Source organism: Eschscholzia californica, unplaced genomic scaffold, assembly GCF_041429995.1.
Source record: "Eschscholzia californica isolate CP2 unplaced genomic scaffold, dmEscCali1.0.p SCAF_6, whole genome shotgun sequence".
Lineage (NCBI taxonomy): Eukaryota > Viridiplantae > Streptophyta > Magnoliopsida > Ranunculales > Papaveraceae > Eschscholzia > Eschscholzia californica.
Window position 1 is genome coordinate 21,655,885 of NW_028238483.1, and position 12,114 is coordinate 21,667,998.

The 12,114-nt window shown below is 37.5% G+C and overlaps 1 protein-coding gene across 2 annotated transcripts; it reads right to left on the minus strand.

Moving 5' to 3' along the window:
* On the minus strand, positions 1-11,837 carry LOC147532440 (hyperosmolality-gated Ca2+ permeable channel 2.1-like). Of its 2 annotated transcripts, none has more exons than XM_086645293.1 (11): positions 11,219-11,837; positions 9,733-10,147; positions 9,081-9,227; positions 7,810-7,873; positions 7,521-7,730; positions 6,558-6,755; positions 6,130-6,434; positions 1,947-2,223; positions 1,478-1,747; positions 1,068-1,301; positions 1-896 (listed from the first exon to the last, which is right to left on the minus strand). In XM_086645293.1, exons 2-11 carry the CDS (start codon positions 10,011-10,013, stop codon positions 609-611), a joined length of 2,274 nt encoding a protein of 757 aa, XP_086501419.1. In that variant the 5' UTR covers positions 10,014-10,147; positions 11,219-11,837; the 3' UTR covers positions 1-608. The 2 variants fall into 2 exon arrangements, with proteins under 2 accessions (XP_086501419.1, XP_086501420.1); XM_086645294.1 differs by having other exon boundaries at positions 9,733-10,478; positions 10,525-11,563.
* Between the last annotated feature and the right edge of the window lie 277 nt (positions 11,838-12,114).

The following is a 12,114-nucleotide window of genomic DNA, read 5'->3' on the forward strand; positions in this document are numbered from 1 at the left end:
TAATTATCAAAGGTACTTTCATTGATAGAATTTGGTACATATTTATAGACTATACATTAGGGTTTGTAGAGAAATTATAAATAAGGAAATAATCAAATTACAATTGCTATAATATTTATTTCTTTCTATCTTGAGGAGATATCTTCTGGATATCTTCCTTGTCTTCAATATACTTCAATATACATACTCCGGTGAACTACTGGTGGGTATGGAATACCTCAGGCTTTTCCCCTACCACTAACGTGGGCTTAACGTGGGCTTAAATGTGTTCAGGTACCACGTGCATGCAGCTCCAACAGATTCAGGAATCAGGCCATCCATTCTCGGGCTTTTTTCCCCTTAATAATTTGTTCGATAATGTTCAATGCTTAATGTTTACAAAATAGCTCATAGCCTCATCCGAAAAAGAATATACTTTTAAGTACAGCACACCAAGCCAAATTTCCATACAAATATTCACAAACAACATAAATGGATTTGATCAAAAATGTAACACAACCAAATGTATTTGTATGTAAGAAGTGGTAAAGCTCTTCTTTTCTTTTTTGAGTTCTTCACCTTTCTTGTATCTCTATATCGGTTTTATCAACTTTTCAACAATTTATTGCTTACTTGGGAAGTTGATGTTGAGTCCTCTCATTGAAAGTAAGCATCGGAACCCAATTTACTACATTCCTCGTGCTATCCAGCGATATTCTCCCCAAGCTTGGATGTGTTACCAAACCTGGTTTCACCCCTCTCTCACCATCCTGGGAAGACTGAGAATGATGATGAGTCTCTTCTGCTTTATCTTTATCTTCGCTAGACGACAATTGACAGTACGCTGTTTTTAGTTGTTCATGGATTTCTTCCATTCGCCCACTCACCTCGTCTTGCCGATCCATCTCAATAAGTTCCTAGTAAAACAATCACATATCTCATTAAAAACTGACTAATGAGGAAACAGATTCCTAATGTGTGTATATTAAAAGGGGTGAAGAGGATCGGTTTTTGAACATCTATCATTAACAGTACTATATTATGATTGTACTATCTGCAAAAAAGGCTATGACGGACTAGAGTTTTACCTGAACAGAGTAATTGTCAAAAATGGGATTGAACCGCTGCCTACAGTATTGGTTAAATAATAATGTGATTACCACCAGAGGAATAACAAAACCTGAAGCAACTGGTGATAGTTTTAGTCCAAAAACACCTAGAGCTATTACTTGTGACAGCACCAATGAAAAAATAGTAGTGTTGTGCACAATAGGCCATATCGTCCCACAAGTCTCGTACTTTGGCACATATACGTTGAGAAACTGCACAAATTAATACAATTAGCTCAATTGGTTTTGTATTCAATTACTAAACTGCCATTAAAAGTTCAAAAAAAATGTATCAATTGCACGGTTTAGTTACTTTTAGTTTTCCAGTATTCAATTGAGAGTTATTTTTCCAGAACAATGTAGAGAGAGAAACAGAGAGAAACACTGACCTGATTGCGATACACAATATAAGCGAGAAAGAAGTAGATCAACAAGAAAGGCAATATTAAGGGTGCCAAGATCGCACAGGTGAAACCGAGAAGTCCGAACAGGAGAACTTTAGGAACTTCAGTTTGGTATGGGAAAGACATTGCCCAGTCTAGTGTTCTTTGGTGTTTAAATCTCATGAACAAGTTGCAAAGAAGAGCAAAAGGTTGCATAAGTTCTGTTGATATACTTGCCCATCCTGATGTCAGAACATAAGTAATGAAGAAAGTAGCCTGCACAGATAATTGTCATATCACAAGTAGTGTTATTAACAAGAGCCATTGAAGTGTTAAAATTTGCAGAAGTAGCAAAACAACGCCAATGTGGCATAAAATGACAAACAAGTCATTGAAACTTGCTGTGAACTCCGACAATACAAAAGCGATCAATTAAAACTAGAGTAACATAATAGAACCACATGGTTATAAATACCTGATTTGGCACAGCTTTTGCTAATTCAGTGGGAATGTCTTTTGGTATAAAGAATTTCTTTAGCTGGTTAATGAGAGTACCGGATAAAACATTAACAAAGAAGACATTCCAGATTGTGAAGTAAAGAACCTTCACACATGCACTCTTTTTCCGTCCACTACGAGAGATAGACCCTTCCATTGCTGAAAACAGCATCATCAGTGGCGGAACAGTATATAGAAATAACATCAATACAACACTTGGTAGGTAACCTGTGACCAGCTGATTTCCGTACTTACTGCACTCATAAATATATAATGTATTATAAGAAACCATTTAAAAATTTAATGATCAGGAATTTTAAGTAAGAAACTGTATGTCAAGAATGGCTTCTATATTTCTAATTCATAATATCACAGGAATCGTGACAGGAGCAATTTGTGGAAAGATGTATCCAGGGAAGGCATAAAAACAGCGTGCAGACTGAAAGCATAGAGTGCGTGCTCGTTCAAGAAGACTGAAATATAGCAATGTCTATTAGTACGCTTAAAAATAAGTGTAATGCTGTGCTGATATAGAGGCCTATTGATTTCTATTGGGAAGGGAGGGAACAAGCTAACAAACCAGGCAGAAGGGTTTAAAATTGCAGATACCGCACGTGCTCGTCAGCCCATGTTAGTAAATGAACAGAGATCAGCATTTATTTTGTTTTACAGTTTTTATCATGCTCTGAGTGGTTCTGACAAGATGATTCAAGGCTTATCTATGGTTGTTTTCCCAATCATTAAAATCATGCTACCAAAATATCATCCCTATGTTGATCCCCTAACCCCGCCCAAAGCTAAAGTTATTCCTAAGTTGAGATACAGAGTTGTACACTTAGGTGGGACCATATGAACCAATTTGAAGTTAACCTACATGTACTACAAAGGATGACAATTTGCAGCTACTTTCAGAATGTGCAAAACGATCTTCGTTGGACCTTATATCAACAATTAAAACAAGTTCCACTCAATATTGAATGTGTAATGACTTCCCATGGAATTAAGATGATATAAATGAGTGAATATGATCTCTATAGGTAAGAAAACATCTCCACGAAGAGCCAGCCATTGGATCATCCGGGTCTAAGCCACGTAGAGAGTATCACAGAAAATATGTTGATTCCCACTCAAGCAAAATATACATATAATTGATATAGATATAGTGCCCAAATGGGATAATAGAAGCCATTATACACAAAACAAGTTGCTTTTACATGTAAAGTTTAAAAAAAAAAAGTCACATGCGCCACATTTCAGTTAGTCATAACTTCCAACCATCAGTGAATAACACAAATAAAAGTAGTGGCAAAAACTTTTAAGTTCAACATTTAAGCTTGAGTGTGTTTCCAATCAATTTCTATACATTACCACTTTGGCACGATTTCTTTTGAAAAAAAATCGCGAAATGCTGTGTTGTCCCTGTGCATGGTAGTCATAACTCTCTAATTAATCGGAAACTCTCAGCCTCTTTAATAGTTCAATCCACTGCCATGGCTAGATAGCCAGGATTTTTGGTCAAACAAGGTTGATGATTGTACGAATCACAAACAAGACAATAAAGAAATTGCCTATTTACATCAGAAGCATATTCGCCTCCAATATGATCTCTATTATCTGAAGGAGCTGTCCTTGATCAAGAGAGCAATATGTGCACTAAGAGATTGCTTTAGGTGGTCGTAGCATATAGCTAGAAACCAACTACAACTTCTATGTCCAAGGGGTTGGACGTGCGGCTAAGCATAATCGGGGTCCTGCAAGGATTACACACTAAGACTGACAGACAAGATTGAAAGACTCAATTAGACATTATGAAGAAATCGAAGAAAGAGACAAACAGGTAAAGCCTCGGGGTTGTGACGTGATTTGATGAATGAAACCAATTAATAATTTTGGTGGTGCATTTAATAACAAATGGGTATTAAATGACAGCCCAACCAGTTAATAATTTCAATAGGTTCGTTAAATGCGTAGTTTGATGAATTAAACTTTATTAAGTAAACTTGCAATTATAAACTGTATAAAGTCCTTAATCCAGGGTTGGAGACTAGTGTCGGAGTTGATTGATTGCGCAGTTTAATGGGCTATAAGGACTATGATTGTCCAACCAATTACACCGATATGCAATGGGGAATGAGTATTGGATTAACCCATAATGAGAACTTGATAATATCAAAGAACGTCATGAGAATTCTCATCGACTATCCAAAGGAATTCCTGAACATGAGTGCAACCTTATTCTCATACAAGGATTGTCACATCATTGGCTTCAGGCTTAAGTCAGTAAAGGATTTTTGCAGTTAATGAATTGAATTAGAAACCGAACAACCGAAGCTAGGGATTGAACCTCCGATCGAATGGTTGTGTTGTGTTTACCCAGTTTAGGGTGAACCTGTTGCTTTATATACGCTCGTTTAGCCGATTGTTGATAGTGGTTGTGATGAGGCGGCGTAGATCCATCGTCTAAGAATGAAACTAGTCGCGAGATATTAAGTTTCCTTGTTTGGGTTTATCCGGTATATTTGATAGATCGTATTGCTGATCTTGTACATTTTGTGGGGAAAGTTTCTTCCTGAGGGATTCTTAAGTTCCAAGTTATTTAAATTCTTAATATATTCTCCGCCCCAAATCTTAAATTAGATTCAGGCTTAAGTCAGGAAAGTATTAGGCACGCTTCCACCCCCATGTTTCGGGATTAAGGTGTCGGCCCCACTTCTGTAGACTTCCTATACTTCTCGAAGTTCTAAAGCAGACCTGATCATGTTTTGAGCCAGAGTATGGCTAGGCGCCTAGGATAATCATACCGATCTCCCTGTTCTGGGCTTGAGTGGCAGAGCTATTTCGGATTCAATTTCCTGAAGACTTGACACGGGTTGACCCATTGGGCTCTTAGACTTTTCTTCATTTACAGACCTGGTCAACTGATGACCAATATTTGGATCATCAAGATTTGTTTTTTTCCCCCCTCTTGAAGAATGAGAGAAAATGCATGGTCATGCTCAAAGGGATTAAAGAGTTGATCATTTGGTTCGTCAGATGAACTTTGTATTCAAGAAAATGTATGAATAAGAAAGGATGACGTGTTATCTTACCTAAGGTTCACACCAAGACATTAAGTAACAAAGGAATCGAATATGTGACTCATGTCAAAGACAAATGAGAGACTAAAGGAGGTGTCCTTTATCAGATGGCAATATGTGCAGTAAGCCGGATAGGATCGATGACGATTATCCATCCGATTGTTTTAGGTCGTCGTAGTGTTTAGGTATAAACCAACTACGACCTGTATGTCAAAGGGTTGGACATGCGGCTAAGCATGATCAGGTCCTACAAGGGTTATACACAGAGTGATGGACACGACCGAAAGACCCGATTAGAGACACGGTCAAGAAGTCGGAGAGAGAGAGAGAGAGAGAGAAAAAGAACAGGTAAAGACCCGGGGAATGGCCCGCGGCCAAGGACCAGCCAAGGCAATGAAATCGGATTGCACTGGCCCGGGGAATGGTCCTCGGCCAAGGACTGGCCAAGCAATGAAATCGGATTGCACTGGCCGAGGCGCGGCCACAGGTCCAGCCCTAGCCGAAAGTTGGTCAAGGCAACTAAGTTAAGGTAGTCGGTTGCCATTAGCTGACTATAAGGAGGCTGGATGTTATAGAGAACTCGGCCGAGAGGTTTCTTTGCGCCAAAGAAAGGGAACCTCTATCCCAAACTCTTTCTCTCTCTCTCTTGTGATCTTCTTCTTATTGTATTGTGAATTTGTAAGAAGGAATTCTAATCAAGCATTGCTATCGAAGGAAGAAAAAATTGGGACTTGCTCCTCTTCTAGCTAGCACCGTGGGGGCGATCGTGGTTCGTGCTCGTGTTTCTTAAGTAGGAGTCACGCTTGGGATTCTATAGTAATCTTCATGATTAAGATAGGAGTTACCGAATAAGGTAACCTCTATCTTTCTTGGTCGATTCGTGTTGGACTTATGCATGCGATCCTACCCTTTGTCTAGTGCTAGAAACGTTTCTAAAATTCCGCTAAGTGCATTAGGCATGACCCTACATGGCTACATTATCTTCAAAGAATCCTAAACAAAATCTGACTCTCATCATGATTTGCAAATCAGAAATGCAGAATAAGATTGGAGTTTTAACTGCCAATAGTAGAGGGCACTTACTTCTTCAGTATCCCCTTGAGAAATGGGAGTTTTTGCTGTAGCTGATCTAATGCAGCGAGACTTTGTACAAGCGCCACAGGAAGAATAAATATAAACATGAACACGATAGAACCCAGAAGTGTTGCGATCTTACGTATCCAAAGCTGCCTATACGGGATAGAAAGATTTGACCAATAGACGTCATTTGGTTCTGGAGCCAAGTCGGTGACCCACAACATTGGATTTGATGACTGAAGTACCCGCGAAGCAACAACAGCATCATAACGAGTCTTGAAGAAAACAAAAGCTGCGCCACATTCCTGTGTCTGTGGGAAAGTCAACCATTATCCATTACTAACCGCAAGGATATATCTCCATCGTAGTCATAAAATTAGATTAACACTCAAAATAAAATATTGTGGTTTACCCAACAGATCAAATACTACAACCTTTTGTTCCAAACTCGACTTTGAACTGGAGGAGCCAAGGTCAGGTTTTCCCTCAATACCCTCGGTTTGAGAAAGAATTTTGAAAGAAGTCGACATTCTTCCACATAAGCCGCATCTCACGGAAGTTGCTTCATGATTAGGATCAATTGAGCAGCATGCAAGATCTGATAGCTTGTCATAAACCATCTCAGCATCCATCTGCAAACAGGCAAAATTCATTTCTCAAAATTTGAGAGGCAAGAATGTTAAAAATGAAATAGCTGGGATGACTTCATGTGCCTCAGTAGCTTGGTGATGAAGAGGGACACATATAAACCTAAATGTTAATTCATAGACATTATGATGAGAATTGAGCTTTGCACTTCAAGCAGCTTAAGATTTCAGTCTTTGTGCTTCGTGGTTTAAGAGGCCTAAGGATTTCAGTTGTTTGAGCTTCTCGCTTTAAGAAGTTTTAAATTTTTTAGTTTTTTAAGCTTCGTGCTTTACAGATTTCAGCTTTAGAATACACGCTTAAGGACTTCAATTGTCATACTCTTTTTCTTGTAACAAGTCATGATGATTTTCAAGAGCACCAAAAATCTCACACCCTGGTTTAAATCCTGCTCTTCTGCATGTGAAACAACACCTGACGCAACACTACAAGATTGGGTTTCTCTAGTTTTCAGGATTTCATCACTAATCGGAAACTAAAGTTTATATAGCTCCTTAGGTGTCGGACTTTCTTTGACGAGCGCCGCTTCCCTGTGACTCTGCTTGCTCCTTACGGTTCAATTCTTGTACTTTGTTCTTTCTAAATGTTTGAAAAGGTTTTGCTTTTCAAGAGATTTAACTATATTACATCTAATTATATAATCTAATTAATGACAAAAGCAGCATACTAAACTAGACGTCAGAACTTGAAGCCCTTAAACATGAGTGTTCATAATGACATGAGAAGGGAAGCATCCCATAACACTAACTTACCATCAGTTTTTGAACTGTTCCTGACCGATAAACGATCTGGTGTGATAAGTAGCTGGAAGCATAATATTTTGTGAAAAAATTCTTTACAACGTCACTGTATGATACTTCTGCTTCAAATGGAATGGAACGAACGAGTACTGAAAAATGACTAGGGTTCATAGCAGATTTGGTGTAGTGAGCGAGTCTTAATCTGGCCATGCTCTTGTACTCCTGGCTTATTTAAAAAAACAGCAGTAAGACAATCAAATGCAGAAAACGAACGACAATGTTCAGATGACATCACACTTACAAAGTACAGCAGAGCACAAGCCGAAATGGATACAATGTATAGTGCCAGGCAGTGAGCCCAGAGCCTGCCAAAAATAAGCAAGAAAATTGACGCATGTTGAAAATTTCCAGAAAACAAGATTTAAAAGAGTTAGTTATAAACAACAAAATTGAAGGACTAGGAAAGAAAAATTCATCATACACACCAAATGAGAAATACTAATAACCACCATGAGCCCTCTTGTTGTTACTTTTTTTAACCAGGTGCAACTTGAAATCTACATTCAATAGAGGTCTAAGGAAATTTTCCGCTCGTACAAGGGAAGTTGAACTTCCACTAAATATATGCTAACATATTTTCTTCTTTTTTCCTTATTACCAAATTAAAACAGCTAATCTCTGCTTGTCTCATTTTTAATGAAGGGAAGAAAACTAAAGCTTTACAAAACCAAGGTTTATGTAATAATAGCGCCATTGATCTAGACTATCCAACTAACTCTTGGCAAGTAGCCAACGCCCAAAAGACAAAAAAGTTAACTGATTTTCTAGTTACTTTGGTGGCAATCAAAGTTCCATTTGGTGAACCATCGTATTGCAAACGAAGTTATCTAGAGTTAATATTAAGAAGAACATTCTTCCACAGTAGTTGACTGACTTCTTTCCTCAGTTCTTGTGATGGTGATCCAAAACTCTAGTGGCAATCCCTTTTTTATATGTTATTTGGATCTAGTCGTGAACTAGCAATTTATCATCGAGCAAAACAAAACCTCCGATGTGTATTAGCATTTATGTTAACATCATTTTATGACCATTACTTTTAGGTGTTATAGAGTAAACGGGAGATTATTGTAACACAGTACATTACAAAAATATGTCCAACCAAAGCAAAAAAAAAAACACAAAACCAGTCATAACTTGGCAATATCACCCCGTGGGTGAAGGAAGTTTGGAACTATGGCAGGATACCCGAGAATAGAAAAGAGATTGAAATGACATGATGATAGTCTAATATCTATATATAACTTTTTATTAACAATATTCATTACAAGAAGGGATTCAATGAACTGAGTTGTTACCAGTGCAACTTGGGGATATCTGAACTTCAAAGTTGCAGCTGGTGTCACAATGACTCAGATCTCAGAGATCAATGGTTGATAAATGGCAGTCAAAACTAGCAGAAAGCATTTCGAAAATGATACTTAAACATTTTTTAAGTTAAACATGCATCTAAAATATGAAAATAAATTTTTAAGAAAATAGACTGTCCAAATAATTATTCAAATCAAGTCATACCATTTAGAGCCTCCTCTAACATTTCCAATTGTAAATACACCCAGTGACTCCGAAGATATATGCTTGTGAATCATATGCTGCCCAAAATAATTCAACGGAAGCACGAGGGGAACACAGATAAGAGCGGCAATGGAGAACATCCTGATGCTGTGACAGATGAATTAGTAACCAGCATAAGACTAGACAAATCAAAATGTTGTCGGCAGAAGTAAAAGTACATAAAATTGACAGCAGAGGGGATTAATGTGGATATGATGTACATCAATCTAGTTGAAATATTAGATCCATCCAAAAGAATCCGACAATAATGCCTACTTATAGCTAAGGGAGTTCCTTGTAAATTGTAATAACATAAGATGACCACTCAAGCTTCTTATTAAACATAGACATGAAAGTGTATCCCATAATTTCCTTTTCTTGAACTTCGAGCCCCTCTAGGAAGTACCAGAGACAGAGAGAGAGATAGAACGAGAAAGAGAGAGTTGAGAAATTAAGAAAGAGAAAAGTATGCAAACATGTGAGCTGATATAGAATAACAGGTTACAACTTCAAAAGCACAACTATCTAGTTGAAAGCAACTGAAAAAGACTAGAGTAAACAAACGCTACTCGCTTCTAAGTTCTGTATATAATTTCAGTAAGACTCGGAGTACCTGAAAACGAGTATTCTAAGGAAAGCAACTGCATCCAACCCACCAATTGCCAAGATTTCTTCATCAGTTATTGCCCAAGCTTTCCTTATCCAGCTAGGAGAAGGAACAAATCTCTCAAGCCAGAAAGGGTCATCGCGTTTAGTATGGTCTTGAACAAGCCTCCGTGCAAAGTAAACACCAACATTTCCAGGTTGTTTTCTCAGGATAGAATACAATGATAGGAGAACCACACATATAGCTATATTGATTCCCGCAGAAGTTAAAAGAGCAGAGATATTCATAACTGTCCACTACAAAAGGAAAGCTCTAGATATCATTTTGCTGTTTGCCAACAATTATGGACTTTCCCATTCCCCCTATATGTGAGGGGCGAAGCTTGAGAGGACCACTCTAACAAAAGGAAGTAGCGCCGGTGCTACATCCAGGAGTAAACAACAGATGTCAAGAACATTGCATGAATTCACAAGAAGACTTTATAAAACTAATTTAAACTTCGTAAGTAGATCTGCCTAAAAAAATGTATTAAGAGTATGATAAGTACACAACTCTTCTCGTCTGAATCAAGAATACTTTTACAGACAAACAAAGAAATAGCCTGCTTACTAATCTTTTCCCGAATCAGATTTTATATTAAATATTTCTCCATTCAACTATATCTCAACTACCACTCCACTAGAAGCATCTCTACAAACGTAACCACTTACCAGTAAATGTAATAACATCATTTCTACTTTAATCTCAGCGTTCTAAAGCCTTCTATAACAGAAAGACGAAATGTTTACATTCTCGCACTGTGTCGATTGACTTTCTTCATTTCTTTTATTTATCTCCAACTAAGGTATCTTACAGTAACTGATCCTGACATCTCTCTCAAGTAACCCGTTTTCCTAATCAATTTTACAAAATCTCACTAATTCTTACATCTAAAGTTACCATAACTTAGGGGAGATTTCACCTCGAACTGTCTGATCGACATATATCGCCTAGAACAACAACAGCCGAGAGGGGACTGACCAATCCGAGCAGTCACTCCATCAAGTCGACTAAATCAAATCTAGCCCGACCACACGAAACACTAAAGTGGGGAAGATAGATTGGTTAATAACTTTCAAGTTTGACATTTATTGTTGGAAAGCATATTGATTAACTCAGAAAACATGACAAAATCTACATTTAATTATACAAATATAGATGATCCATTGCAAATTGAATTAGGTCAAGTTTGATTCAAATAGAAATCAATTGTCTTTCCATAAATAGAACCAGTAAAGAAATGACTTTTAAACAAATTAACTTCCAATTTCTTCAGATAGATCTTCCAGATTTCATAGTGTGAAATGAAAGTAAACAACAATTAGACTAGTACAAACTGTATTTCACGAAATTAAACAAGTTAAAATCACAAAATGAGAAACAGTTGACCAGAAAACACAGAATAAAACCCTAAACTACAATTATAACATGAAGATGAAGATTGAGAGAGTACCTTTTCCAAACCCTTTCGATTAATGACGATGGTAAAGAAGAAGTAAAGTATCAATGAGAGAAGAAGAAGAAGATAAAAGTAATGAACTAAGAAGCGGATAAAATAAAGGGAATCAACTCTTAAAAGACAAGTTACCGAATCAAGGAAGCAAAAAAGAAATGGAGAGTTAGTTCAATATTCAGATTTTTTTTTTTTTTTGCTATAAGAATGAAGAAATCTATTCCTCTAGGCTCTTGCTTCTACTTCAAAAACGTGAGAAAGCTAGAGAGAGAGAATTTTAGAGAGAGAGAGAGAGATGGAGTTTTAGAGAGAGAAAGAGGGAGTAGGAAAACTTGCTTTTCGTGTGAGAGAGGAGTGGACAGCTGGAGGGAGGAGATAGCTTGTGGATGACTCAGAGACGGTGTTAGGAAATATTTAACGATAACTGTCGCTGTTTATTTTGCTTTTTTCTTGTTTTTGTTACAACAGTGTTTATTTTGTTGTCGGTAATAGAACGTTAACACACATGACACTCCAAATTAAGGAGACGTCGTCACATAATTGTAGAGAGAGAGAGAGAGACAAGAGGGCAGATTATGATGACCGACTGAGAACATTTTTTTGTTGAATACCCATAGAAGAAGTTCAACAAAAAAAAAAAGAGTTAATTCTTATATGGCCCCCTACTTTGTGACCAGCTTCCTTTATGATCCCCTTTTTTTTGTAAATTCAAATATGGCCCCCTGTTTAGAGAGAGAGGGAGATGAGAGTAAAAAAAAATATTTTTTTTTTTTTTAGGTTGAAGGTCGCCGGCCGGAAAATTTTCCGGCCGGCGACCTTCATCGGAGAAGATAGAGTGAGGTGGAGAGAGAGAGAGGTGAGTTGGAGAGAGAGAAAGATGATTTGGGAAGAGAGGT

Excerpts from the sequence above, each read along its gene's own strand:
- LOC147532440 (XM_086645293.1), bottom strand. The coding sequence starts at position 10,013 with ATGAATATCTCTGCTCTTTTAACTTCTGCGGGAATCAATATAGCTATA. Across the intron at positions 9,228-9,732 it reads CTTAGAATACTCGTTTTCAG|CATCAGGATGTTCTCCATTG; the intron begins GTACTCCGAGTC and ends CATCTGTCACAG. Across the intron at positions 1,748-1,946 it reads CAAAAGCTGTGCCAAATCAG|GCTACTTTCTTCATTACTTA; the intron begins GTATTTATAACC and ends TTATCTGTGCAG.